Source organism: Dipodomys spectabilis, unplaced genomic scaffold (assembly GCF_019054845.1).
Source record: "Dipodomys spectabilis isolate Male_0828 unplaced genomic scaffold, ASM1905484v1 ptg000083l, whole genome shotgun sequence".
In the NCBI taxonomy this organism is placed as follows: domain Eukaryota; kingdom Metazoa; phylum Chordata; class Mammalia; order Rodentia; family Heteromyidae; genus Dipodomys; species Dipodomys spectabilis.
In genome coordinates, this window is record NW_024870760.1 from 3,275,550 (window position 1) to 3,303,197 (window position 27,648).

General features: G+C 39.6%; 1 protein-coding gene across 2 annotated transcripts; it reads right to left on the reverse strand.

Annotated features, from left to right (window-relative positions):
- Positions 1–334: 334 nt before the first annotated feature.
- Cep76 (centrosomal protein 76) lies at positions 335–27,479 on the reverse strand. 2 transcript variants are annotated; one of them, XM_042683680.1, is made up of 12 exons: positions 27,279–27,479; positions 26,102–26,257; positions 25,000–25,075; positions 23,358–23,582; positions 21,973–22,158; positions 18,118–18,215; positions 15,713–15,841; positions 11,430–11,618; positions 9,167–9,333; positions 7,614–7,947; positions 2,976–3,193; positions 335–1,220 (listed from the first exon to the last, which is right to left on the reverse strand). In XM_042683680.1, exons 1-12 carry the CDS (start codon positions 27,339–27,341, stop codon positions 1,082–1,084), a joined length of 1,980 nt encoding a protein of 659 aa, XP_042539614.1. In that variant the 5' UTR covers positions 27,342–27,479; the 3' UTR covers positions 335–1,081. The 2 variants fall into 2 exon arrangements, with proteins under 2 accessions (XP_042539614.1, XP_042539615.1); XM_042683681.1 differs by lacking the exon at positions 27,279–27,479 and having other exon boundaries at positions 23,358–23,544; positions 26,102–26,190.
- Between the last annotated feature and the right edge of the window lie 169 nt (positions 27,480–27,648).

Genomic DNA, 27,648 nt, shown 5'->3' on the forward strand with positions numbered 1-27,648 from the left:
GCTTCTTTCAGAGTCTAACTGGCAGTCTTAGTAACCTTTATCTTTGTTCACTTAAAAATAACCTAGGCCTGGGAATATGGCTTAGTGGTAGAGTGCTTGCCTAGCATGCATGAAGCCCTGGGTTTGATACCTCAGTACCACATAAACAGAAAAAAGACCTGAAGTTGTGCTGTGGCTCAAGTGGTAGATGCTCAAGGCTAGTCACTGCTCTGCCACTTGAGCCACAGCGCCACTTCTAGCTTTTTTGGTGGTTAACTAGAGATGAGAGTTTCACAGACTTCCTGCTTGGATGGCTTCAAACCATGATCCTCAGATCTCAGCCTCCTGAGTACCTAAGATTACAGGCATGAGCCATTGGCACCTGGTGTACATCAGTGTTTTTATCACAGTGAAAAAGAAAAAATATGGTTTCAGAAGGAAGCCAGAGAGACTAGAATGAATCTTTTTGACCAGAGAGATTCAGCAACAAAAGACAAATTAACTACAGAAAAACCCACAACATATTACAGCAGTATTTTCTGAAGTACCTACCCAATTCAGTCTTATAAATATTTATATAAATGATTTGTGTACTTTCAGGTGCTTTGTTACTAATATTTATGCTTTTCTTGCATTATCATAATTAAGCAAAATGTGTTTTCACTTATGTAATGGTATTGTAAAGCTAGTTTCTCCTAAATTGTTTAATATATTCTCATTTATCTAAGAAAAATAATCATTGATTTGACTATGACCCAAACCCTTACAGAAATACCTCCTTGATTACTTATTAGCATAAAGAAAACTAAGTATATTTTTGTTCATAAACTATTGAGTACCTGAAAATAAAATACCATTTATTAAAATAAAATATCTATTTAATTCATACTAAACACAATAAAGATTTGTACAAGCTTTTTATCCTTACTTTGTAAATACATCATGATTTTTAAAGCATTATCAATCAGCTCTATACAAAAATGAAATATGACATCCAAATAAGATAGTGGTTTTAAAATAAGAAACATTCAAACAGCTAATAATGTACCATGTGTAAAAATTTAAATAAGAGACAGATACAGTTCTAATTGAAATGTCAACCTTATAATACAGAGCGATATTTACAAGCAAACATGATCCAAACAGCACATGCAGATTCAGGGTAAGTAAATACTCGAACACGAACTGCCAGTCGCACCTGGTCTCCACGGCAACAAATTATTTCTTCACAAAAAGGAGACCTAAATAAAGAAAATGTATTCAACTAAGAATGACTGTAACATTTTTTTAATTAAAAAAAATTTTAGAGCTCATTCCTGTGGCTGACACCTACTAACTACTTAGGAGGCAGAAATTGGGAGGATCATGGTTTGAGGCCAGTGTGGACAAAAAGTTTGCAAGACCCTCCATCTCAACTTAATGAAAAGCTGGATGTGGTAGCATGCAGTACCACACAAAGTACAAATAAGAGGATCACTATTTAGGCTGCCTAGGCAAAGGCAAAACTCTTTGAAAAATCACCAAAGTAAAAAGGGATATGGGCACTGATCCCATGGCAACATCTGCCTAACAAGCATGAGGGCCTGTTATTCAAACCTCCGCACTACCAAAAAAAGAATTTTATGTGTGTGTGTGTATTTATTTTTGGTCATGGTACTTGAACTCTGGGCCTGGGCGCTGTCCCTCAGCTCTTTGGCTCAAGACTAGCGCTCTACCGCTTAAGCCACGGTACCATTTCTGGTTTTCTGGTGGTTAATTAGAAGTAAGAGTGTCATGGATTTTCCTGCCTGGGCTGGCTTTGAACCGTGATCTTCAGATCTCAGCCTCCTGAGTAGCTAGGATTACAGGCGTGAGCCACTGGTGCCTGGCCCCAAATTACTTTTAAGTAACCATAGATTTAATCTTTTTCTACTTAAGTCAATATTTAAGTATTTAAGAACTTCAGAACTAGATGCATGGCTCTAAGTAGCAGTACGCCAGCTGTCAGTGAAAGCACTATGGCCCTGAGTTAAAGCCCCAGTACCTGCACAACCACGTTAAAAAAAACTAAGTATTAAATATTTTAAAACATTATCAAAATGGTTCTGAAGTTTTAGTTGAGCTACTCATACTATTTTCTAATAATGTGTAAATTTAGGAAATTACACTACAGCACCCAGATGCTAGTGGCTCACATCTGAAATTCTTGCTATTCAGGAGGCTGAGCTTTGAAGATGGTGGTTCAAAGCCAGCCTAGGCAGGAAAGTTCATGAAACTCTAATCTCTAACCACTAAAAAAGCTGTGGCTTAAGTGGTAGAGTACTCAGTGGAAAAAAAAAAAAGGAAAAAAAAGAAATGCCAGGTGCCAGTGGCTCACAGCTAGGTGCTGGTGGCTCACGCCTGTAATCTTAGCTACTCAGGAACCTGAGATCTGAGGATCACAGTTCAAAGCCAGCCGGGGCAGTAAAGTCTCTTATCCAATTAACCACCTGAAAAACAGAAGTGGCATTGTGGCTCAAGTGGTAGAGTGCTTGCCTTGAACTGAAGAGCTCAGGGACAGCACCTATGCCCAGAATTCAAGCCTCACAAGAAAGAAAGAAAGAAAGAAAGAAAGAAAGAAAGAAAGAAAGAAAGAAAGAAGGAAAGAAGGAAAGAAGGAAAGAAAGAAGGAAGGAAAGAGAAAGAAAGAAAGAAAGAAAAAAAGAAAGAAAGAGAAAGAAAGAGAGAAAGAAGGGAGGAAGAGAGGGAGGAAAGGAGGGAAGGAGGGAAGGAGGGAAGGAGGAAAGAAAAGAAAGTAAGTATACTAGAGAAGATCAGAGCTTTTCAACCGAGTAGCCTATACTCACTGGAAAGTCACTGGGAAAATTATCCCAGACTATCCAGGTCTATCTTTCAGACCCAATGAATCAAAATCTGTAATAGAGCGTAAGTCATGGCTGAAGCTCCCAGGATTCTACTAGACTGAGTTCTAAGATTCCTAAGCCAAAAACATTATGAATCCATAAATGACACCTTACCGGAGACAAGTGGCAAATGCACGCCTTGCATTTCTATACACAAAATGTATCGGAAACCCTTTAAATGTGTGACCATCAGGCACAGCCCTCCTTATGGCATCTTGGAATTCTTCATTGCCTGCAGATATACTTGTTGTACGCTCAAATTCATAAGAAGCCAAAGCTGGAGATAAAAGGTAGGAAAGTTGGTCTTCCCAAACAGTAGTAAGGCCAAGATCCTATAACAAAAGGAAAAGTGAAACATATTAACATTTAAAAAATCTATTTAAAAAATGTTTTCTCTTTTTTGGGGGATGAAGGGTTTTGTGGTAGTAGAGTTACTAAGCAGGTACTCTAGTACTTGTCAAGCCCAAAGCCCTTTTTGCTTTAGTTATTTTTTGAATAGTCTCTTGTGTGTTATGCCCAGGACCAGTCTGGACTGTGATCTCCCTATTTATATGTTCCAAGTAGAAACAACAGATGCATACTCCACAACCAACTATTGGTTGAGGAGGTGTAGAAAGCTTTTTGCCTGGGCTGGCTTTGAACTGTGATCCTCCTGATTTCTGTCTCCCAAGTAGCTATGATTATAGATGTGAGCCTTATTTTTTTAATAGAAGTGTGTATGTGCGTGCGTGCGCGTGTGTGTGTGTGTGTGTGAGTGTGTGTGATCTAATTCTATAGCCCTGCTCCCACATGCTAGGATTACAAAAGCACATCATATGCCTGGTTAATTGTTCTTTAATAGATGTCAATAAATTATTTTTAAATGAAGGGCTTTCATGTCCAGAAGTATAATCAGTAAGATCCTCTTGCCAGCTCCACTGCTGAAAACATAACTACAAAATACTCTTTCAAATGTTCCAGGAATTCCAAGTAAGGAATATATTAAAGGTAAAGTTAGAGAACATATTTAATGAATCACATCGACATTTATGGGTTAAGAAAAATGGAAATGAAACATAGGTCCCATGGTTTCCCTTATTTGCAATAAGTATAAGTCTAGGACAAGCAGAAAAGATCAAAAGCTATATACATATGACCAGATAAGATGATGTTAAGTGAAATGAACCCCAAGATAGGGACACAAGTAGTTTTTTTCTCTCTTGCTATTGTTTTTAACGTATTTAAAATGTACTATTTTTTTTTGCTTCTCTTGTATGTTCTTCCTCCACATTATAACTCCTGTTTTCACTGTATTTGATGTCAGTGCCCTGAATCTTGTATACATTTTTCTAATTTGGGGAGGGGAAGGGAAATAACAAAATAAGGATACAGGTAGACCCATTGTAACAATGAGATATACAAGACGCTATGTTGAAAATGAACTTTACAATTTGGGGGGGGGAGGATTTGGGGAGGTGGGGAGGGAAAGGATGGTAGGGGAAAAACAAAGGAGGAGGAAACAATGCTTGATAATTGTAATTGTAATTGTAACCCCTCTGTACAATATCTTTACAATAAAAAACAAAAAAAGAAAAATGGAAGAGAGAGCTTCCCTAAGAAGTAGAATTTAATAAACACCAAAAATGAATGAGGCATAAATCTTTTATAAGAATTTTAAATTTGGTCTTTTGTTGGTTTAATATATTGCAGATAACTTTTCCCACTCAAAGGCTTCAGTCTCTTCATGGTTTCTTTTGCTGAACATTAAAGTTTGGGTTTATTTGCTTGTTTATTTTGTGGTACCCAGGATCTAACTTCAAGCATTCTATGCAAGTATTTTGCCATATAACTACATCCTCAGCCCAAGGAGATTTTTTTTTGTTTTTTTTTTTTGCAGAGGAGAGGGGAACAGTTAGTTATGGGGCTTGAACTGAGGGCCTTGGTGCTGTTCTTGAGCTCTTTTGCTCAAGGGTAGTACTCTACCACTTTGAGTCACAACTCCACTTTGTTTCTGGTTATGAATTGCAGATAATTTCAGAGGGACTTTTCTGTTGGGGCTGGCTTTGAATAGTGAGTTGGGCTAGTTTCTAGCCATGACCCTCAGACCTCAGCCTCCTGAGAAGTTAAGTGTGAGAAATATGTACACTTGGCTAATATCTTCATCTTAAATGACCCTTTAAAAAAAAATCTTTCGCAAGGTCTTTTACAAAAATAATCTACGGAGCTGGAAAGGTGGCTCAGCGGTAGAGTGCTTACCTCCCATGCATGAGGACCCTCCCATGCATGGGTTTGATTCCTCAACACCACATAAGCAGAAAAAGCCAGAAGTGGCGCTGTGGCTCAAATGGTAGAGCGCTAGCCTTGAGCTGAAGAGCTGAGGGACAGCACCCAGGCCCAGAGTTCAGGCCTCATGACCGACAAAAAAAATAAAATAAAATAATCTACGTGGGAGGGGGTGGGGAGAGTGAGGCAGGGGAGGAGAGGGAAGGGATAGTGGGAAAACAATAAGAGAAGAGAAATCAATGCTCAACAAGAAACGTACTCGTTGCTTTACTCATGTAACTGTAACCCCTCTTTACAGCATCTTTACAATAAAATAAAAATTTTTAAAAATCTATGTGATTCATAGACAAGAGATTTGATTTTAATTAATAATACAAAAATGCAAATTAAAGCCAGAACTGAGTACCATTTTACATACAATGAGACAATAAAAATAGAAACAAGCCTGGGGGGGGGGGGGGAAGTGAAAAAAAATCCAGGTTTTATTGGGAGGCAGTAATGAGATGTAAACTCAGGGCATCAAACTTGCTAAGCAGGTGCTCTACCGCTCAGCCATAAATAATTTTTGTGCCAGTTATTTTTGAGATAAGGCACTTCTTGCCCAGACACATGCCTAGACACATTTAGGTCCTATAGTAGTTGATGACAGGTGCATACCACTATGCCCAACTTTATCCCTTGATATGGAGTCTCATTGGCTGGCCTGGAATTGTAATCCTCCCAATCTTAGCCTCTTATGAAGCACATACTGTTCTCAATAGTTGAAATGGGTGTTTCTTGAATTATTCTGCCTAAGCTGCCCTTAAACCAAAATCTTTCTGTTCTTAGCCTCCCAAGTAGCTAGAATTACAGACACAAACCAAAGGGTATAGCTTAATTCAATATTTTAATGGAGCAATTATCTGAATAAGCCACTTCATAAAGAGGAATACTAATAGTGATATTCCACAAAAGTCTGATGTAAGTCCAACATTTCTCATTTCTAGAAGGAAGCAATAATTATATAAAAAGTAGTGGATCCAGCAATTTTTGAGTCTTAGAATTGATCTCTCATCATTTTTAAAACTGCAAGCTTTATAAAAGCAGGGACTGTAAGGGGGATGGGGGCCTGGTAAAAGTGAAATAGACTTGTTTTTGTTAGTGCAGGGGTTGGATATCAGGAGAGGGTAAGTCTGACAGAGAGAATGAAGGAGTTTAAGTTGAATGCCATCACAACAGATTAAATGGCTGGGCACCAGCGGCTCACATCTGTAATCCTAGCTACTCAGGAGGCTGAGATTTAAGGACTGAGGACAGGAAAGCCCATGTAAGACTCTCATTTCCAATTTAACCACCAGAAATCTGGAATTCAAGCCTCACACCCAATACAAACAAACAAGCAAACAGATTAATTCTAACTATGACAACCTGTTGAAGATACTTTTGTGCAGGGAGGGAGAGCAGAGAGTGAAGCAGAGGATAAGCCTGGAATACAGCCCAAACATGGAAATACAATGAATGAAATCCTTCCACCCCTATATAACTAATATAAGAAAAAGAATAGAAAGCTGGATGCCAGTGGCTCACGCCTGTAATCCTAGCTACTCAGGAGGCTGAGATATCTGAGTATCATGGTTCAAAGCCAGCCTGGGCAGGAAAGTCCATGAGACTCTTATCTCCAGTTAACCACCAGAAAACTGGAAGTGGCACTGTGGCTCAAATGGCAGAGCATTTGTCTTGAGCAGAAGAGCTCAGGGACAGCGCCCAGGCCCAGAGTTCAAGCCCCACAACCAACCAAAAAAAAAGAAAAAGAACAGAGGAGGTGATGGAGACAAAATTTGTCTGAACCCCTATATTTTTGGCTAATTAGTAGAATATCAAAGACATTTATGAAAAATAAGATCAGAACATAAATCTCCCATGTGTTAAATATTTCAATAGTCGTTCATACTGAAAATCTTCTAATGTAATTCTCATGTAACTATGTTTGAAACATTTTTTGCCAGTGAGCTAACATGCTTTTATCATTATATCTTTGAATAGCCTATTATTTACCTGACCTAGAACATTTTATATAAAAGAGAAGCTAAGAAAGCAAGAGAACACTTCATAAAGATGTGCTGTTAAAATTTATTTAAACAGCACACACTGTTTTAATCAGAAGTCATTAGAAATAATTCAATGAAGTGTCCTCATCATGTAAGAAGCAGTTACGAAGACCAATAGAACTCCAGGATGCATTAAGGGAGAAAATAGTATGGAATGAGTTGATAGTATATCAATTAATGCCACATTTTCAACTGCAATACCAAGTCTAATTTCAATCAACACACCTTAACAAATAGAAAATGAAAATATCAGGAATGAAAAGAGAAAAAGAAAGGTAGGGACTGTATTTGCCTTTTTTGGTTAGGATAATGACTAGCACTATCATACATACTAACAGGAAAAAAAAAAAAGGAAAAAAACAGATAAGCTTACAAATCAACTATTTCAATATTAGTTACTTACTTTCCTGTGTTCTGACACCAGGAGCCTCAGCTGCATTTCTATTTCATTACTTGTTACTGATGCATCAATTGTGGATGCACACAGGGGTGGGAAAGGAGGAAGGGATGTGGTAGCTCCTGGAGCACACACAGACTTAATTGCTTCTTCGCTCATGGGTTTCCACTTAGATTCATCATTCAAATCAAACACGCAGGTTTCTACTGCATCTGAGGGTTGGCAATTTCCCAGGAACATCTGATGGTTGAAAACACAACCAATGGTTCTATATGGGTACAATGGTTTGGGCTGTTCAGCAGGTGGAGGTTCATCGGGATTGGTAGGTTTGTGGATGTACCTAAAAAAAAAAAAAAAAAAAAAAAAATCAAACAATAATTCCCCTAGTTACAATTCAAAAACTACAAAGACAGGATCCTGTGGAAGAAAAAAAAGTTATCCAAACAATTAAGGCCATAAAGTTTAATACCTGTTTTTCCCTAGGCTAACTACATGGTATATTTATAGAAACCAATTTTATTCCATGAACAACAGACTATTCTATGCCCACTGTCAAGATAAAAAAAATTAACCTTAGAATATATAACTAAAATAGCTATACAGTAAGCATAACTAATCAAAATGATCATCAGCCAGGAAGAAAAGAGTGCCCAGTGCTGTTATCTTTAGAACTCTTAACGCTTAGAGAAAAACTGAGAAAGAATATAGACGAATAATTTAAAATTATAAGACAGTGATATGGCAGAAACAAAGAAAAAGAAGCAACTCCAGGAGAGAGGAGGCTCACTTCAAAAATATGACAAACTAAATACTGAAATAAATATTTAGTGGGATTACCACCATGAAATTGTTACCCAATCAAAGTTTCCAAAGACGACTCTATGCCAGGTACATACAGGCTCATGCCCATAATCCTAGCTACTTAGGAGGCTGAGATCTGAGGATCGAGGTTTGAAGCCAGCCCAAGGCAGCAAAAAAGCTCAGAGGGTCCAGAGTTCAAGCCCCAGGATCAGCACATAAAACAAAAACTCCCTAATGTATAATCCAAACTTATGTGCTAACTTAGGGATGATGATCAAGAAAAAAGTTTACCAATTACATAAAACTAAAAGTCAATGTGACATATTTCTATCAAAATTATGTGGTAAAGAATATTTTAGGAGTACCATATTTTTCCTTAGATTTCATTACTTAGCTGCTATAAGTGAAATAGTTTTCATAGTTTCAAGAAAAAACTTCTAATAACTAAAGTATAAGATGTACCTTTGAATAGCATTGTTATAAATGAAATTTCTCTAATTTAAAATACTTAGGGCTGTGCCAGGTGCTAAAGCCTCATATCTATAATCCTAGCTACTCAAGAGGCTACTCTGAAAAAAGGCCAGGCTCTTAAGTTCAAACACCAGTATCAGCACAAAAAGAAAGAAAAACATCATGACTGGGAATGTACCTCTCAAAGGTAGTGTCAAACTTAGCATGCACAAGACCTGGGCTTTGTACCCAGTCCTATAAAAATAAATATTTATGCTTTAGTATCCCTATGAAGTTAGTTGACTAACCTGTGTCCTGTTAAACTCTCCCAAAAAGTGATGGTTCCATCAGTTCCACAAGTCATAACCCATGCATGCGGTACCCCTTTTGCCTTGGTCCCAACACAGACAAAGGCTTCTAATCCGTATCCAAGAAGAAGACTACACAGAAGATTAGCATGATCTTCACAATCTCCCTACAAAATGAATTTAAGCATTTAAAATAAAATTAAGTATTCATATTATTTCATTAAGTACAAAATTACAATGAAAATTTACTAATAAATGTTTTCACATTAGTCCTATGTTAAGCTGAAACAATGCAAGAAAAAGATACACTAATTACTTTTCAAAGTTAGTGCTCATAAATCTGATGGTCCTAACAGTATATAGGAGGCATTTAGACCCAGAAGTTTACAAAGAACTCAGTCTTCATGGAAGGAAAACTAAGAGGCTTTAATAGATGAAGAAAGGACATGAATGGGCAAGCCAACCTATCATTCAGATAAAAAAAAAAATGAAAACTTCAGTGAGTTATAGTGTATATATGTAATTTTAAGGAAATAGGTATATATGAAAATGGAGGGAAAAAAGCAAAGTTATCATAATGCTTTCCATTAGGGTAATATATATAGATAGATAGATAGATGCACATGCTTCTCTTTTTTTCCAAATTCCCTTTGATACAGTTATATACAATTAAAAAAAAATTATGAGCCAGCTGAAATGGCTTATTCCTGTTAATACCAGCTCCGTAGAAAGCATGTATCAGAAAAAAATCAGTTAACACCAGCACAAGGCAAAAAAGCAAGATCCTATCATAGCCAGACCAGTGACTCATGCCTGTAATCCTCTACTCAGGAGGCTGAGATCTGAGTGTCACAGTTAGAAGCCAGCCCCAGCAAGAAGTCCATGAGACTACCAAATTTACTACCAAAAAGTCAGAAGTGCAGCTGTGGCTCAAGTGGTAGGTAGAGTGCTTGCTATCCTTGGACAAAAAAGGGACAGCACGGCACCCAGGCCCTGAGTTCAAGCTCCAGGACTATCACACTCACACACACAAGTAGGACCTGAGAAAATGCTAACACATGAATTATACAATTGGACCCTTGTTCTCATCTCCTATTCACTCTATACCTGGTTCCTTTTTCAATTTTTTGGGGCACAGGGTCTTCCTATATAGCCCAGGCTGAGCTCAAACTTGTCAATCTCTACCTTCCATCTCCAGAATGCTGTGATTACAGGATTTTGTCACTACACACAGCTCTATAACTTAAATTTCTTAATCACATTAAGGAAGAAACTACAAGAGCAATTTAAAGATGCTGATTCTTTATGGGGGCAAGGGCAAGAAGTGGTACAGGAAGTTGAAGATATAGCCTCATGCTTACAAGGCAGACATTCTACCTCTTGAGCCATTCCCCCAGCTTCTATTTTTGAGGTAGGGTCTCACTTTATGCCTAGGTTAGCCAAGGTTGAAATCCCACTTATGCTTCCTAATATTGCTGGTGTGCCACCATGCCCAGGTATGAGTTCAGATGGAGTCTCACTAACCTCTATTTTGCCTTGGTTGGCCTTGAACTATGATTCCCCAATCTGCCACCTAAGTAGGATTATAGGCTTAGGGTACTGCACCTGGCTCTTAAGTCGTTCCCTTTATATACTGATATATGTTATTTAAAAATGGTAATTGGGGCTGGGAAGGTGGCTCAGTGGTAGAGCGCTTGCCTTGCATGCATGAGGCCCTGGGTTCGATTCCTCCGCACCACATAAGCAAAAAAGAAAAAAGCCAGAAGTGGTGCTGTGGCTCAAGTGGTGAGTGCTAGCCTTGAGCTGAAGAGCTGAGGGACAGCGCCGAGGCCCAGAGTTCAGGCCCCATGACCGGACCCAAAAAAAAACAAAAAAACAAAAAACATGGCATTAAAAAAAAATTTAAGCCAGGCACTGGTGGCTCACACTTGTAATCTTCGCTGCTCAGGAGGCTGAGATGTGAGGATCATGATTCAAAGCCAGCTTGGGCAGGAAAATCTGTGAGACTTCTCTCCACTGAACTAAACTACTAAAAAGTCTAGAAGTAGATCCATGGCTCAAGTGGTAGAGCACTAGCCTCAACTCAAGGATGGCAACCAGGCCCCAAGTTCAAGCTCTAGGACCAGCACAAACAAAACAAAAACTTGACTTGTTCCAGCTGACAGCATGTACATGTACATTTTTCCTAAAGTAATTCTTTCATAAGTATACTATCATTTCCAAATAGCTATGTTGTACTGCTGTAATTATGTGTGTATGGTACCTTGTTTCTACAGAGAAAGGCCAGCAGAGTGCACCACTGCTCCTGTTTACCTCCTCCTCCAATAACAGGAGCGCGTTCATAACCAAGGACATTAACAAATCTTGCTGCTTGCCTTGGGGTATCCAGAAGTCGTCCAGCTCGAAGTGGTTTGACATAGGAACACACTGGTCTATTTATCCCATTCTCATCCTGGAAAAAGACAGGAAAACATTATCATTATCTATAACTATGCTACTGTGCAGTTTAACACCAAAACTTTTCTAAATTTTAATAAATTAAAATTAAGTAAAATTCGGGCTCTGAAGGTGGCTCAGTGGTAGAGCACTTGCTTTGCATGCATGAGGCCCTGGGTTTGATTCCTCAGCACCACATAAGCAGAAAAAGCCGGAAGTGGCACTGTGGCTCAAGTGAGAGCGCTAGCCTTGAGCTGAAGAGCTGAGGGACAGCACCCAGGCCCAGAGTTCAGGCCCCACGACTGACAAAAAAAAATTAAATTAAATTAAATTAAAATTGTTTCAGTTACATTGTGAGTTCTCAACACAACTGGAAGGTACCACATCAGAAAACACAACACAGAACATTTCTATTACTGGAGAAAGTTCTACTGAAAAGTGGGGCCTGAACACTGGAAATGCCCTTTTCAGACTATGTTAATAGGTTCCTAGTTTTACTTTAGTTTTTATGATTAGATTGACTGTCTTAACAGTTGTTCCTTAATTTCACAGCTAGTCAAACACAGGAAGGAAATCAACTCAGAAATTACATATTATTCTAACTATACAAACAGAAGTAGCTGTGACATGCTGTTTGATCTTACAAAGTCATTTTCCCCTTCCTATACTATTAGCCAACTAACTACCAATCTTCCCCATGCAGAAACTAAACCATTCTTAGTGTATCCTTAGTATAGGATAGGATCAGGAATATATGGTAAAGCTAGATGAACATACAGTATCTGAGAAGCATAAATCAAAATAATATACCATTATATATAGAAGAATCTATATGGGGTGATATATATATATATATATAAACATATAGATAGATAGATAGGCAGATAATCATTCTTCAGAATTTACAGCTATAGGGGCTGGAAAGGTGGCCTAGTGGTAGAGTGTTTGCCTTGCATGCATGAGGCCCTGGGTTCGATTCCTCAGCACCACATAAGCAAAAAGAAAAAAAAGCCGGAAGCGGTGCTGTGGCTCAAGTGGTAGAGCACTAGCCTTGAGCTGAAGAGCTGAGGACAGCGCCCAGGCCCAGAGTTCAGGCCCCATGACCACCCCCCCCCCCAAAAAAAAAGAATTTACAGCTATATGCACATTCAGTACAAATTATACTTTAAATTTTTTTTTTTTGTCGGTTATGGGGCTTGAACTCTGGGCTTGGGTGCTATCCCTGCGCTCTTCAGCTGAAGGTGTGAGCACTCTACTGCTTGAGCCAGAGCGCCACTTCCGGTTTTCTAGTGGTTTATTGGAGATAAGTTTCACGGACGTTCCTGCCCGTCTTTGAACTGCGATCTCAGCCTCCTGAATAGCTAGGATTACAGGCATGAGCCACCAGCACCCAGCTTTACTTTAAATTTTGGATTCTGGGGCAAATAGACACCTGAAGAAATCTCTGGCCATAAAAGAAATGCAACTCAAAACAACATTGAGATTCCACATAACCCCAGTTAGAGTGGCCATTATCAAGAAAACTAATAGGGGCTGGGAAGGTGGCTCAGTGGTAGAGCGCTTGCCTTGCACGCATGAGGCCCGGGTTCGATTCCTCAGCACCACATAAGCAGAAAAAGCCAGAAGTGGTGCTGTGGCTCAAGTGGTAGAGCACTACTAGCCTTGAGCTGAAGAGCTCAGGGACAACGCCTAAGCCCAGAGTTCAGACCGCAAAACTAACAAAAAGCAAAACAAAACAAAACAAAAATAATAACAGATGCTAGAGGGTATGTGGCCAATGGGAATGCTACTATACTGTTGGTGGGAAAGTGAACTTGTTCAATCATTCTGGAAAGCAGTATGGACATTCCTCAAAAGACTAAATATAGAGCTTCCCTAGGACCAAGCAATCCCACTCCTGGGCATTTAACCAAATGACTACAAATTAGCCTACATTAAAGCCACCAGCACAACCATGTTCACTGAAGCATTATTTACCATAGGTAAGATACAGAATCAACCCAGATGCCCCTTAGTAGATGAATGGATCAAGAAAATGTGGTATATATACACAACTGAATTCTATGCTTCCATCAGAAAGAATAACCTCGCCCCATTTGTAAGGAAATGAAGAGACTTGGAAAAAATTATAGTAAGCAAAGTAAGCCAGACCCAAAGAAACACGGGCTGTATGGTTTCCCTCATTTGTGATAACTACAATATGTCTGTAAATCTACAAGTTAATCCAATGGATAGTAAAAGACAAATAATTATACTTGGACATAATTAAACTGCACTTTAAGCATCGCAGTGAGAACATAGGAGGATATTCTTAGGAGAGGATCACAATGGCTCAGTAGCTATGTGCATATGACCATATAAAATGAGGCTTATCGAAATGAACTCCGAAAAATGGAAACAAGGTTTTTTTTTTATTGTACTGTTTGCAGTTATTTCTTTCTTTCTTTCTTTTTTTCCTTTGGTCTATTCCCTGTTGTCACTACTTTTTATTTCTGTACCCTTTGTCTTGTATATATGTTTATCTGATTTGGAGAAGGGAAGAGGAATCACAGAAATAGTGGGACAAAGGTTGAACCCACTCAACAGTGACACTAAATGAATTTTACAACTTGGAGGGAGGGGAGATGAGATGGGAAAAAGTGGGAGAAAATGGAGGGGTTGCACTGTTCAAAAAGAAATATACTGCCGGGTGCCAGTGGCTCATTCCTGTAATCCTAGCTACTCAGGAGGCTGAGATCTGAGGATCACAGTTCAAAGCCAGCCTGGGCAGGAAAGTCCGTGAGACTCTTATCTCCAATAAACCACTAGAAAAACACAAGTGGCGCTGTGGCTCAAGCGGTAAAGCGCTCACCTTGAGCTGAAGAGTGCAGGGACAGTGCCCAGGCCCAGAGTTCAAGTCCCATAACCGACAAAAAAAAAAAAAAAGAAAGAAAGAAAAAGAAGAAACATACTGATTATCTGACTTAAAAACTGTAAATCACCTTTATAATAAAATTTAAATTAATAAAAATTTTGGAGGGGGCTGGGAAGGTGGCTCAGTGGTAGAGTGCTTGCCTTGCATGCATGAGGCCCTGGGTTCGATTCCTCACCACCACATAAGCAGAAAAAGCTGAAAGTGGCGCTGTGGCTCTAGCGGTAGAGCACTAGCCCTTGAGCTGAAGAGCTGAGGGACAGCGCCCAGGCCCAGAGTTCAGGCCCCACGACTGAGAAAAAAAAAAAAAAATTTGGATTCTGTTCTCCAGAATCGCAGAAATACAATGTATGATACTATCTCCCAATGCTGGGAAGCCACAGCTTCTAGTCACCATATGATTACAAGGGTAAACAACTAATCCTCTACAATAAAATGTGTGGCTAAGCTATGATGCATGGCAGTTTAGATGTACTTTCAACTTCCAGTATTTAATTGATGTAACTCCATCATAAGTAAAAAAGCATCTGTAGTTTAAATTCTCCAATTAAATACTTCTGGTCACCACTGGCTTAGAAATCTTGGTTCTACAGAATTATTACAATTAATATTGTTTTTGCTTAACTCTATAACAAAAATATGTCCAGAGCCCTTGTTTAGCACACAAGAGCTGAATTTACAAATAAATCACAACATGTCCAACTAGTTAATTATTTGGTTGTAACTATAAGGCCAGGGTATAGTCTAGTAAAACAAATTCTATCCATTTTTGTTGTTGTTGGTTGTGGAGCTTGAACTCTGGGCCTGGGTGCTGTCCCTCAGCTCTTCAGCTCAAGGTTAGTGCTCTACCACTTGAGCTACAGTGCCACTTCTGGCTTTCTCTGTTTATGTAGTACCAAGGAATTAAACCCAGGTCCTCATGCATGCAAGGCAAGCACTCTACTACTGAGCCAACTTCCTAGGCCCAAATTTTATCTACTTAAATGAAATACATTTAAGAAAAGGCTTAAAAGCCCAGTAGCTGGTATGAAAAGTAAAACAAACATTGTATTACGCTACTCACCTACTCAATGAAATAATTATAAGAATCAAACTCATAGAAACAAACTCATATTTCTACAAATGTAGAATTAAATATTTACGTATGCAACACTAAATCTCAAATATAGGCATTAAACTGTTGAATGTAATTTACCAACCTGTGCAAAAATCTTAACCAGTCGTGAGTTGTGTGAGGGTCGAATTTGCAAATATTCTCTCCACCACTGTTTAGCATACACGAGAAATAATCGTTCTTTCTCTGCAGTTTTTTGACGTTCTAAGGCAAGCTTGAAATTAAAAGAACACATATTTCTTAATTTCCTTTCAATCTCTTTAACTACATGTATATAACAATTATACCACCATCCTTGTCTGCACCTACATCATTTCTTATTTGTAAGAGCCTCAACACTTTCCTATTTCTAGTTACCCCAGTACCTCATTCAGTCTTTCCATGACAGTCAAAGTAAGCCAGGTACCAGTGGCTCAGGCCTGTAATCCTAGCTACTCAGGACCTTGAGACCTGAGTAAGAATCACAGTTTGAAGCCAGTCCATGCAGGAAAAAGTCCATGAGACTCATCTCCAATAAACTACTCAAAAAAAAAAAAAAAGCTGCCGGGAGCTGGGCACTGGTGGCTCACACCTGTAATACTAGCTACTCAGGAGGCTGAGATCTGAGGATCAGAGTTCAAAGCCAGCCCAGGCAGGAAAGTCCGTGAGACTCTTTTCTCCAATAACCACTCAGAAAAGCGGAAGTGACGTTCTGGCTCAAGTGGTAGAGCTCTCACCTTGAGCTGAAGTGCTGAGAGACAGTGCCCAGGCCCAGAGTTCAAGCCCCATGACACACACACACGCACAAATACACACGCACAAATACACATGCACAAATACACACACACACACACACACACACACACACACACACACACACACACATGCTGCCGGGTAATGGTTGCTCACACCTGTAATCCTAGCTTCTCAGGAGATTGAGATCTGAGGATCACAGTTCAAACCCTGGCAGCAAAGTCCATGAGATTCTTATTTCCAATTAACCAGCAGAAAACCAGAAGTGGTGCTATGGCTGAAGTGGTAGAGCACTCACCTTGAACTCAAGAGCTCAGGGACAGTGTGCCCAGTCAGAGTTCAAGCCCCATGACCGACCAAAAAAAAAAAAAAAAAGCTGAGGTACAGCCACAGCTCAAGTGGCAGAGTGATAGCCTTAAGTAAAAGAAGCTCAGGAGGGGCTGGGAAGGTAGCTCAGTGGTAGAGTGTTTGCCTTGCATGCCTGAGGCTCTAGGTTCAACACCTCAACACCACATAAACAGAAAAAGCCACAAGTGTCACTGTGGCTCAAGCTGTAGAATAGAGCACTAACCTTGAGCTGAAGAGCTAAGGGACAGCACCCAGGCCCAGAAATCGAGCCCCATTACAGACAGACAGATAGACAAACACACATGTATGATCATTTCCTTGTTTAAAACACTTCAATCATTTCCATTATGCTCTACACCTCATTGGGCTTTAAATTTGATAAGCTCAGCACTGTTTAGACTACTATGCTTCTTGCCATGCAGATTTTTACCTACTTTAATCACTTGATACTAAATGTCCCCCTGCCCCCCACAAATCCCTCTGCCACACATTACCCTGTTATTTTCCACAGAGAACTTTCTACTACTTGCTATTGTTTGTTGAGTCCACCAGGAATATCTATCTATCTATCTCCCTATCTATATCATAGCAGAAGCATGAGAAAATACTTCAAAATGTTAAATTTTACATACATAAATGTATATACTTTTTAAGAGTTTCATCAGGATGGTTCTCTTCCCCATCTCCTTTTTTTGTTGTTGGCAATGCTAGGGATCAAAGCCAGGGCAAGGCACATGGTAAGCAAGCATTCTACCACTGAGTAGAAGCTATTCAAGTCCTTGCTTTGCAATTCTGACCTGGTTCTGCATTCCCCAAACTACACTACTGATTTCCCTATAGGAACAATACCATCATTATTTTTCTCATCCCTTTTGTTAACCTTTGAGTACTAATCTAAAAAGTAACTGTTATCATGCCCTCCATCTCAGGTCCTGACCCCTCCCACAAAACCAGTTGATCTGTCCAGGCCTAACTGCAGGTGGCCTTCAGCCCTAGCTGTTTCTCCCACTTCACTTCCCAGAGCCCTGTTTTACCCCAGTCCCCAGCTCCATCAGAGAAATGCTTGCCTAATTGTAACTGTTATAATCAGAAAACCCCATCCCAGCTATGTGCCATCATTAGCATTCAGCTGACAGGCATATACACAGATTTCCCATACTTCCTGCCCCAAGCCCCCTGACTATAAATTTGACCTTAAACAAAGGATGAGTGCTATTCTCCCTCTCATTGAGGGAGGTGGCCTTGTCAGCCTTGCTGACAATAAAACTCCTTTTCCTATATGTGACTGTGTCCATGTGGTCTTCTGGGATGGTGACTTTCAGTAACAAATTATGATTTTCTGAATAAAAAGTATTTTATAGGATCAATAAATACTACAAAAAAACATGCATAAAGAAGAAAACTATTTACCTGTGTATTCACTACTTCTTGGGATAATGTTTGATTGAGTGCTGGGTACATTTCAAGTTTTATATTTAAAATTCCCACAGAAACTTTTGATTCTGTGCCTGCAAACATAAATACGTATATGTTAATACTTATATTCAGAAATCAAATGTACTTTTGGTGTGTGGTTATGTGTCCGTACTGGGGTTTAATCTAAGGTCCCAGATGCTATCCTTAGTTTTTTCACTCTAGGCTGCACTATACTACTTCCAGATTTTTGGGGGAGTGGGGTGGGGTAGAGTGGGGTGGGGTGGGCAGTGTTAATTGGAGATGAGAGTCTCACAGACTTTCTTGCCTGGGCTAGATTTGAACCATGATCCGCAGATCTGTCTATTGAGTAGCTATCATTATAAGCATAAACCACGAGCCCCTGGAAAATACTGCATGTATTTACTCAACTAAAGTCTTAACAATTTTAGGACTGTCATGCTTTCCTATTTAAATAGAGTACTTAATATTAACTTTAATATGCATGTTAAAAATAACCAATTCCCCAGGCACTGGTGGCTTGTGCCTGTAATCATCTTTACTCAAGAGGCTGAGATCTGAGGATCAAGGTTCAAGGCAGCCACAACAAGAAAGTCCATGAGACTTTTATTTCCAATTAACCACCAATAAGCCAGAAGTGAAACTGTAGAGCATTATTAGCCTTGCACAAAAAAGCCCAGAGAGGGGCTGGGAAGGTGGCTTAGTGGTAGAGCACTTGCCTTGCATGCCTGAGGCCCTGGGTTCGATTCCTCAGCACTACATAAGCAAAAAGAAAAAAAGCTGGAAGTGGCGCTGTGGCTCAAGTGGTAGAGCGCTGGCCTTGAGCTGAAGATCTGAGGGACAGCGCCCAGGCCCAGAGTTCAGGCCCCATGACCGGACGCAAAAAATAAAAAAAAAAAAGCCCACAGACAGTACACCAGTCCTGAGTTCAAGTTCCAGGACTGGCGCGTGTGTGCGCACATACACATATACACATACACACACACAAAGAAATCAGTTCATTTTTCATTTACAAGACCATTTATCTACTAGTAAGAGACATATTTTCTTAGTAACCTAATCACATTTTTTACACTCTGATTTAATAATTTGTGAATTTTTCTTCATTAAATACACAGTATCAACCAGACTTACATTAAATACAAATCCAAAACACCTGCTAATAACTCACTCATTGTACCTCCATGAAAAAAGCAGAAACTATACTTGGTCATATACAGTAAACCTACTTACTCTTTCTTCTTACTATATCACTTGAGTACAGATTTTTCATTCATGCTTAGACTTAACAGAATTTTTTTTTTTTTTTGGGTCTGGTCGTGGGGCCTGAACTCTGGGCCTGGGCATTGTCCCTCAGCTCTTCAGCTCAAGGCTAGCACTCTACCACTTAAGCCACAGTGCCACTTCCGGCTTTTTTCTTTTTGCTTATGTGGTGCTGAGGAATCGAACCCAGGGCCTCATGCATGCAAGGCAAGCGCTCTACCACTGAGCCACCTTCCCAGCCCTAGACTTAACAGAATTAAAAAAGTCATGTGCCAGTGACTCACATCTGTAATCCTACTTAGAAGGCTGAGATCTGAGGATGATGATTCAAAGCTGGCCCAGGCAGAAAACTCTATGAAACTCATCTCCAATTAATCACACTTACACTCTCACTCTCACTCTCACTCTCTCTCTCTCTCTCACACACACACACACACACACACACACACACACACACACACACACACACACAGCCAGAGTAGAGTTGTGGCTCAAGTGGTAAAACACTAGCCTTGAGCAAAAAAGTCCAGGGACAGTGCCCAGGCTCTGAGTTCAAGCCCCAGGAATGGCATAAAAAATAATTAGAAACCAGCAGGGTGCTGGTAGCTCTTGCCTGTAAACCCTAGCTACTCAGAAGGCTGAGATCTGAGGATCACAGTTCGAAGCCAGCCTGGGTAGGAAAAGTCCATGGGACTCTTATCTCCCATCAACCATCTAAAAGCCAGAAATGGAGCTGTGGCTCAAGTGGTAACCTTGAGCAAAAGGGTTCAGAAAAGTACCCAGATCCCAAAACCAGTAATGAAAATTTTTAAAAAGAAAAAGGAAAATATACTTCACATTAGAACTAGTTTACAATTTCTTCAGCAAATCAGTGTATGCTGGTTTCCACATTATAACTATAATTATAACCATAGGCCTATTTTTGAAGGCATATAACTAGGATTATTTTTTAAATACAACTATATAAAGCAAACATTTTTCCTCTAGTTTTCATTTTATTCTGAGTCTGACTTTAAATTCAAATTTTTATTAAGGCTAGGCTGTCTATAGCCTTGTTTCACACTAGGAATAATCTTCAGTATTCTGAGTCAGATTTAAAATTCAAATTATTAAGGATAGGCTGTCCACAGCCATGTTTCATTCTAGGAATAATTTTCAATAACAAAGTAATTCCATTATATGTTATACATAAAACACAAGTGGGGTGCTGGGAGGATGGCTCAGTGGTAGAGTGCTTGCCTTGCATGCATGAGGCCCTGGGTTCGATTCCCCAGCACCACATAAGCAGAAAATGCTGGAAGTGGCGCTGTGGCTCAAGTGGTAGGGAGCTAGCCTTGAGCTGAAGAAATGAGGACAGCATCCAAGCCCAGAATTCAGACCTCCCGACTGACAAAAACAAACAACCACAACAACAACAAAAAAAGGTGGGTTTTGTTTTCTTCATTTTAGCAGAAATATATTACATAGAAAGCAGTATGTAAGATTCCAAAGAAATAATGATAAATTCATCATTTTTACCCTTTACTACTTAGTCATACCGATATTGAGTATGATGTCATCTCTTCCAGGTCTCACTGCACTGAAAAAGGCTAGAAGACCTACTCCCTACTTTAAGAAGCACTAGTCGGAGCTGGGCATGATGATGCAAACCTGTTATCCCAGCTCTGAGGGGGCTGAGGCAGGATGCCAGACTGGAAAAGCTTGTCAAGGCTGGGAATATGGCTCAGTGGTAGAGTGATTGCCTAGCATGCATGAAGCCCTGGAGTTCAATTCCTTATACCACATAAACAGAAAAAAGCCTGAAGTGAAGTGGTGCTGTGGCTCAAGTGGAAGAGCACTAGCCTTCAGCCAAAGAGGCTCAGAGACAGTGCCCAGGCCCTGAATTCAAGCCCCATGACAAGCCAAAAACAAAAACAAAGTTTGTCAAGCTAAAGCCAGACACCAGTGGCCCATAATCCTAGATACTCAGGAGGCTGAGATCTAAGGATCAAGGTTCAGAGCCAGTCCAGGTAGGAAAATCCATAAGACTCATCTCCAATTAATCACCAAAAAAAGTAGAACTATGGCTCAAGTGGTATAGCACTAGCATTGAGGTAAAAAAGCTCAGAGACAGTGCCCAGGTCCCAAGTTCAAGCCTAGGACCAGCACCCCCCCCAAAAAAAAGTTCAAGACTAAAAAGACAGAACCATAATACCTCTATCCTCCTTCCACCCCCCCCCCAAAAAGAACCACTGTACTATGTGTGCTAGAGAGTAAGCTATTTTAGTAGATGTAAGAACATTATTTTTCTTTATAGTCAGACTTATTCCAATATATAAGCAAAAAAAAAGTTTGAACCTCAATTTTTCTGCAATAATTTTACTGAAAAAAAATTTTCCCCTTAAGGTAAAAGGCCAGACTAACTCTAAAGTATTATATTGTTTATTTCTTAATATATTCCCTAAGGTTACTATTGTAATCCTAATAAAATTCTGTTTTACAGGTTTCTCTCCTGGCCTATAAAGCTGCTCTGAAGATATAAAATGCATTTACAAACTGCTTACAAAAAGTTAACACAAATCATCATACCTACACCCATAAGTTCCACAGTCAGACTGGTTACTCCATTTTCTGAGCCCAAAACAGATCGCCATTCCAGAAAATAAGATGCTATTAAAGTGGTCTCACCAAATATATCTGTTTTGATTAATACCATATGAATTGGATCACTTATTGATAACATTGTTGTTGAATCAGCCATTCTAGTTCCATCACCTAGCAACGTAAACCAAAAAAGAAATATACCACGTTATTTATTTACTCAGGGAACATAAAACAGTAATTTTCTTAAAAAGTATACTAAATAGAAGGCTTATAGAAAACCAGAGAATAATTTGGTAATGTCTCAAAAACCATGCCAGAGCCTGGAAATAAAAGTAGAGTCCTATTTTCACCACTTTTTTTTTTTTTCTTCAGTCATATGGCTTCAATTCTGGGTCTGGGTGCTGTCCCTGAGCTCTTCAGCTCAAGGCAAGCGCTCTACCACTTAAGCCACAGTACCACTTCTGGTTTTCTGGTGGTTAATTGAAGATAAGAGTCTCATGGACTTTCCTGTCTAGACTGACTTTGAACCATGATCCTCAGATCTCAGCCTCCTGAGTAGCTAGGATTACAGGCATGAGCCACTGGCACCCAGCTCACCACTAACTTTCGGTGAGTAGAACAAATATGAATTACCTAATTAGAGCATAATCAATGCTTTCTAATCCATAAGAAGTCACTAAGGTAGGGAACCTTTTCCTACCAAAGGTCATTTGGATATTTATAGCATTCGCCAGCCATACAAAATTATCAATTCAGGAAGATGACTGAGAACAGCCTACGACAAGTGTCTGGCTAACCCTAACCCTGTCACGTACCAAATGTTTGTGGGTCTCATGCAGCTCATGGGCCAGATATTCCCCACTACTGCTTTAAAACTACTTGTATGCTACAACACAAAACCATCAAATGTCAACTTTAATCTTCAAACTACCTTTATTCTCTAGCCTCCAGAAGTTTATTATCTACACTGTATTACTGACACAAAACTGAAAGGTCTACCGCCTTAAATCCAGCAAATTATCCCATTAATATTTTTATAGAGGAAATCTATTTTAAAACCCCAAATTACAAAGGCATAATTGGTAACTGTGCTTACTTCATGATTATAAAGTTTTCTAGGTTGACAACTAAAAGGCATAAAATAGAACTTTGTTATTGTCATTCTCCACTATAACGCTGCAACTGCTTAATATTTAGGGAAAATTTGCAAACAGAATAAAAGAAAGATGAGGAGAAGTCAAATCAAAATCAGCAAGAGGAAAAAAGAAGAGATTTATCCACTAAAAATCTCCTCTAATAGCAAAAGTTGGCACCGTTGTTCTACAATACTTAATAAAGATCTGCTCAATTAAATGACTATTAATGCTCACCTAAGCTTTCCCTGTGTACTTCAAGTAAAAAGCCATCATGAAAATCTGGTTCACAGGCACATGGAACAGGTTTAGAACGAAAACGTTGATTCCGATAATGTAAACATAAGGTAAAAGTTGAACAAACTTGTCCTGGTAAAGGCTCAGGTTCTTGTAGATGTTCCAAGAAAGCTTTTCCACCCAAAACCTGAAGGTAAAGATACCTCCGTGTTGGATCAATATTAGCTGTAAAGTGTAGCAATAAATATGAGGAGACTGCCAAACAATTTAATGAATGTGATCAAAACATAAGGAAACAACTTGACAACCAAAGATTAAAGAGAGAATAACAATTTTACTATATTATATAGCCAGATTATTTGCTTTCTGGGAAGGAAATGTACATAATGGTATTCTTTTGAGTTTATATTCTAGCTATTTTCAACAATGAATTCAGAGCCCAGATCTTTTGCTTTTTGTTTAGTTTTATTTTTTTTTGTGCTTTAAGTATCTTGCCTAGGCTGGTGTATTCCCTAGTCTGACATTTTCTACATAGGGCAGACTGACCTCAAACTTGAGATCCTTCTACCACTGTCTCCCAAGTTCTGGGAGTACAGGCCTGGGCCACCCCACGCAGCTGTACCTTTCACTTTCTGTTTATATATGTTTTATGTAACTTCACTTTCATAAACCAACTTAGCAAGCATATTTGTCAATTATTCTACCATTAAAAAAGCAAAACACTGGAGAGGGAAGGGATGGTAGGGGAAAGACAAAGGGGGTTACAATGCTCCATAGAAAATGTACTTATTGGGCTGGGAAGGTGGCTCAGTGGTAGAGCACTTGCCTTGCATGCTCGAGGCCCTGGGTTCGATTCCTCAGCACCACATAAGAAAAAAAAAAACGGAAGTGGCGCTGTGGCTCAAGTGGTAGAGTGCTAGCCGCTAGCCTTGAGCTGAAGAGCTGAGGGACAGCGCCCAGGCCCAGAGTTCAGGCTCCATGACCGGACCCAAAAAAAAAAAAAAAAAACCACGAAAATGTACTTATTACCTTATTCATGTAACTGTAACCTCTCTGTATACTATTTTTACAATAAAAAAACAAAAAAAAAGCAAAAAAAATTTCTGTAAAATGAATTAAGATATAAGAAACCAGTCTACTGGTTTTTGCATGCTCTGTGCTATATATAAAATCTTGAGGGGCTGGGAAGGTGGATCAGTGGTAGAAAGCTTGCCTTGCATGCCTGAGGCCCTGGGTTCGATTCCTCAGCACCACATAAGCAAAAAGAAAAAAAAGCCAGAAGTGGTGCTGTGGCTCAAGTGGTAGAGCGCTAGCCTTGAGCTGAAGAGCTGAGGGACAGTGCCCAGGCCCAGAGTTCAAGCCCCACGAGCAGACCCAAAAAAATAAAAAAATAAATAAATAAAATCTTGAGATGTATTTTATATAAAACAGAAACTAAGGACCTGAACTCAAGTGCTAGAACACATACCAAGCAAACACAAGGACCTGAGTTTTAATCCCTAGTACTGCAAAAAGCTAACTAGGGACAAAAATGTATTTTATTTTGGAAATAAAAATTGAAATATTTCCCATTAATAATACTATAGCACAGTAATATACCATCACTAATCACAACTAAATTCATGTAAAAGCATATACATACTTTTTTTAAATGTTGATTGTTTATCAAAACCAACAGCATGTTTCGGAGAGGAAGGAAGTTCTTGATCAACACTGTCCTAGAAAGATTTTTTTTTTAATTAGAAAACAAAAATTATAGTTAAGAAAATGCTAATAATGGAACTAAGCACTGACCCACAAAAAGCCCCATGTCCTCCGGAAGACAGAGGCATAAGGATCAAAAATTTGAGGGTATATATTGCAAGTTCTAAGCCAACCAGGGTTACTATGGAAGACTATCTCAAATATATATATATATAAACAAGAAGCCCCTTATTTTCACTAGTCTAATTAAAATAATTTAAATACCTGCATAAAAGCTATAACTGGTCACTCCTGAAAGTTGAATTACTAAGAAATTAAATTGTCTATCAACCTTGTCACCCACAGAATGCTAAAAACAAATTCTAAAAACCTTAGCAAATTTCAACAAAAAACCATGAACTTATTTTAATAAGGTGGCATTAATCCAGTAGAGGCTGATATTAGGTCCACAAATGGTTTCTGTAAACCTCAAAAACCCCTAAACAAATAAGTAAATAAATAAAGCCATATTACAATAATTCCTTGGTATATTATGAAGTCCACCCTATTTTTATAGTATTGAGGTCACAGTTTTTCATTATTACCTCATTTTCAAAATAGCACCTATAACTGTACACTGAGAAGCTAACTACTGACCTATTTGTATGAAGATATGAGGGCTCTTACATAATTTTTTTAACAATTGTATACTTTTATTTTAAAATAATTGTTTTAAACATAAGTTTAACTTAAAAAGTTATAGAATAATCTTAGTGAAAAACAACTTTGTTAAATAGTAAACTGACTAAAATGTGTTTAAGTTTCAGACTTAGAGATTAAGAAAAACCACTGAAGACAGGAATTAGGCATAAAACTTCAATCATATTGATATATATATACTATTTGTCTTACTCCAGCGTAGAGCTAACTTCAACTTGAAATAAGGATATTATTAGACAGAATGAACAAAGTGGTTTTACAGAAAGGACAGACCCCAAGTAAAGACCCTATAAACAGTTCCAAGTGCATATTCATTTCTACTTTTCCCCTACATTACTCACAGGAACAAAATTAAGTTCTTTCATCACATCATCAATGATTCCTCGCCGTCTAAGGGCTTTGATCAGATCTTCTGTTGATAAATGTTGTTGGTCAGGTGCCAATTCTTCACGTATTGTTTCCGCAAGAATTTCCCTTATTCTGCCATGGACATCCATCTGAAGAGGACTCACAGTATAGTTTACAACATTACAAAGCAATTAAATACCATCCACTTTTTAGGCTTCTAGAGCTAGCAGAAAACCTCCAGTTGTTATAGAGAACAAGATAAGCTTTTTTAATTTTTTAAATATAACTTTATTGTTATTATTAAGGGGTTGTACAGAGGGGTTACCTTTCATAAATCAGGCAATGTGTACACTTGCTTTTGGACAATGTCACTCCTTTCCTTCATTTTCCCTCCGTTTTTTCCCTCTTGTCCTTGGCCCACAAGTTGCATAGTTCATTTTCCACATAGTGTCTACTGGGTATCATGACTGCGTTTGTTTACACTTCTTCCCTCCACTCAAAGGTAAGCTTTTACACGATAACACTCCTAAGTAAAATTCCAAGAATCATCTCTAACGGTTACCTACTACCTTGCTTACCCTTTATTCACAAATAACACTCGATGACAACAAAATCGGCTAAGAAGAAATTATTCAGAGTACACCTACCTGGCGGAGTTTGCAGATGAAAGAGTTTCCGCTCTCACCTTAATAGACGTACAACCCTGCGCTACCTTATGAATCTGATGCCTCCCCTCCAGATGGGAAAGGTGGGCTGTGGAGAGGATTCGAGCACGGGCGCCCCATAACCAAAGGCTTTGTTACTTCAACTCCGGGCGCTCAGCTGAGCGCCCCCAGAGTTCTTGAGCTCGGAAAATGGTAACCAGGTTCGTTCATCTTCATTTTCTAGTCTCCTCTCCTTGCCTTCTTAAAGAACCGCGGATGGGAGGGCGCTCCGGGGTCCCCCTTACAGTAACCAGTCGACAAATCCGCTCCCAGGGCATCTCACACGCGATGCGACCCGGAGAACTCGCCCGCCAATCGCTCCGTGTTTACAACCGTCCAACAACCAGACCGTTCCATGACTCGCTATTTCTAGAACTCTCTCTGCTTGTTCTTCTGCTGAGGCTACAAAACGGCTCTGGCCTCACCCACAAGCCCTCTCCGGGGTCCCGGTCCCGCCTGCTCTCACCTTGCTCAGCTGCTGCTGGATGAGCTGCTTCAGTTCCGAGGCTTTCTCCGGAGGCAGTGACATGTTGGCGGCCAGAGCCTCCAGGCAGCTCCCCGCCTCCGACGCTCTAACACAGGGGGTCGCCGAGGTACAGCCGCGGAGCCTCAGTGGAGGACAGGCTCAGCGGCCGACCGCGCGCAGCAACCGAGGAGCGCAGCGCAGCGTCAGGTCTGCGTCCGGAGAGAACCAAGGTTGCCGCGGCGGCGGCGGCGCCAACTGTTTTCAAACGGCGCCGGGAGGACCAGATTTTGGGCTGTCCGCCCCATTGCCTGATCACTTCCGTCCGCGCCCCATCTTGTCGCAGGACCTGCACCACACAGCTTCAGCGCAC

Excerpts from the sequence above, each read along its gene's own strand:
- Cep76 (XM_042683680.1), bottom strand. The coding sequence starts at position 27,341 with ATGTCACTGCCTCCGGAGAAAGCCTCGGAACTGAAGCAGCTCATCCAG. Across the intron at positions 22,159-23,357 it reads AGTACACAGGGAAAGCTTAG|GTGATGGAACTAGAATGGCT; the intron begins GTGAGCATTAAT and ends TTACGTTGCTAG. Across the intron at positions 11,619-15,712 it reads TGGTTAAGATTTTTGCACAG|GATGAGAATGGGATAAATAG; the intron begins GTTGGTAAATTA and ends GTCTTTTTCCAG.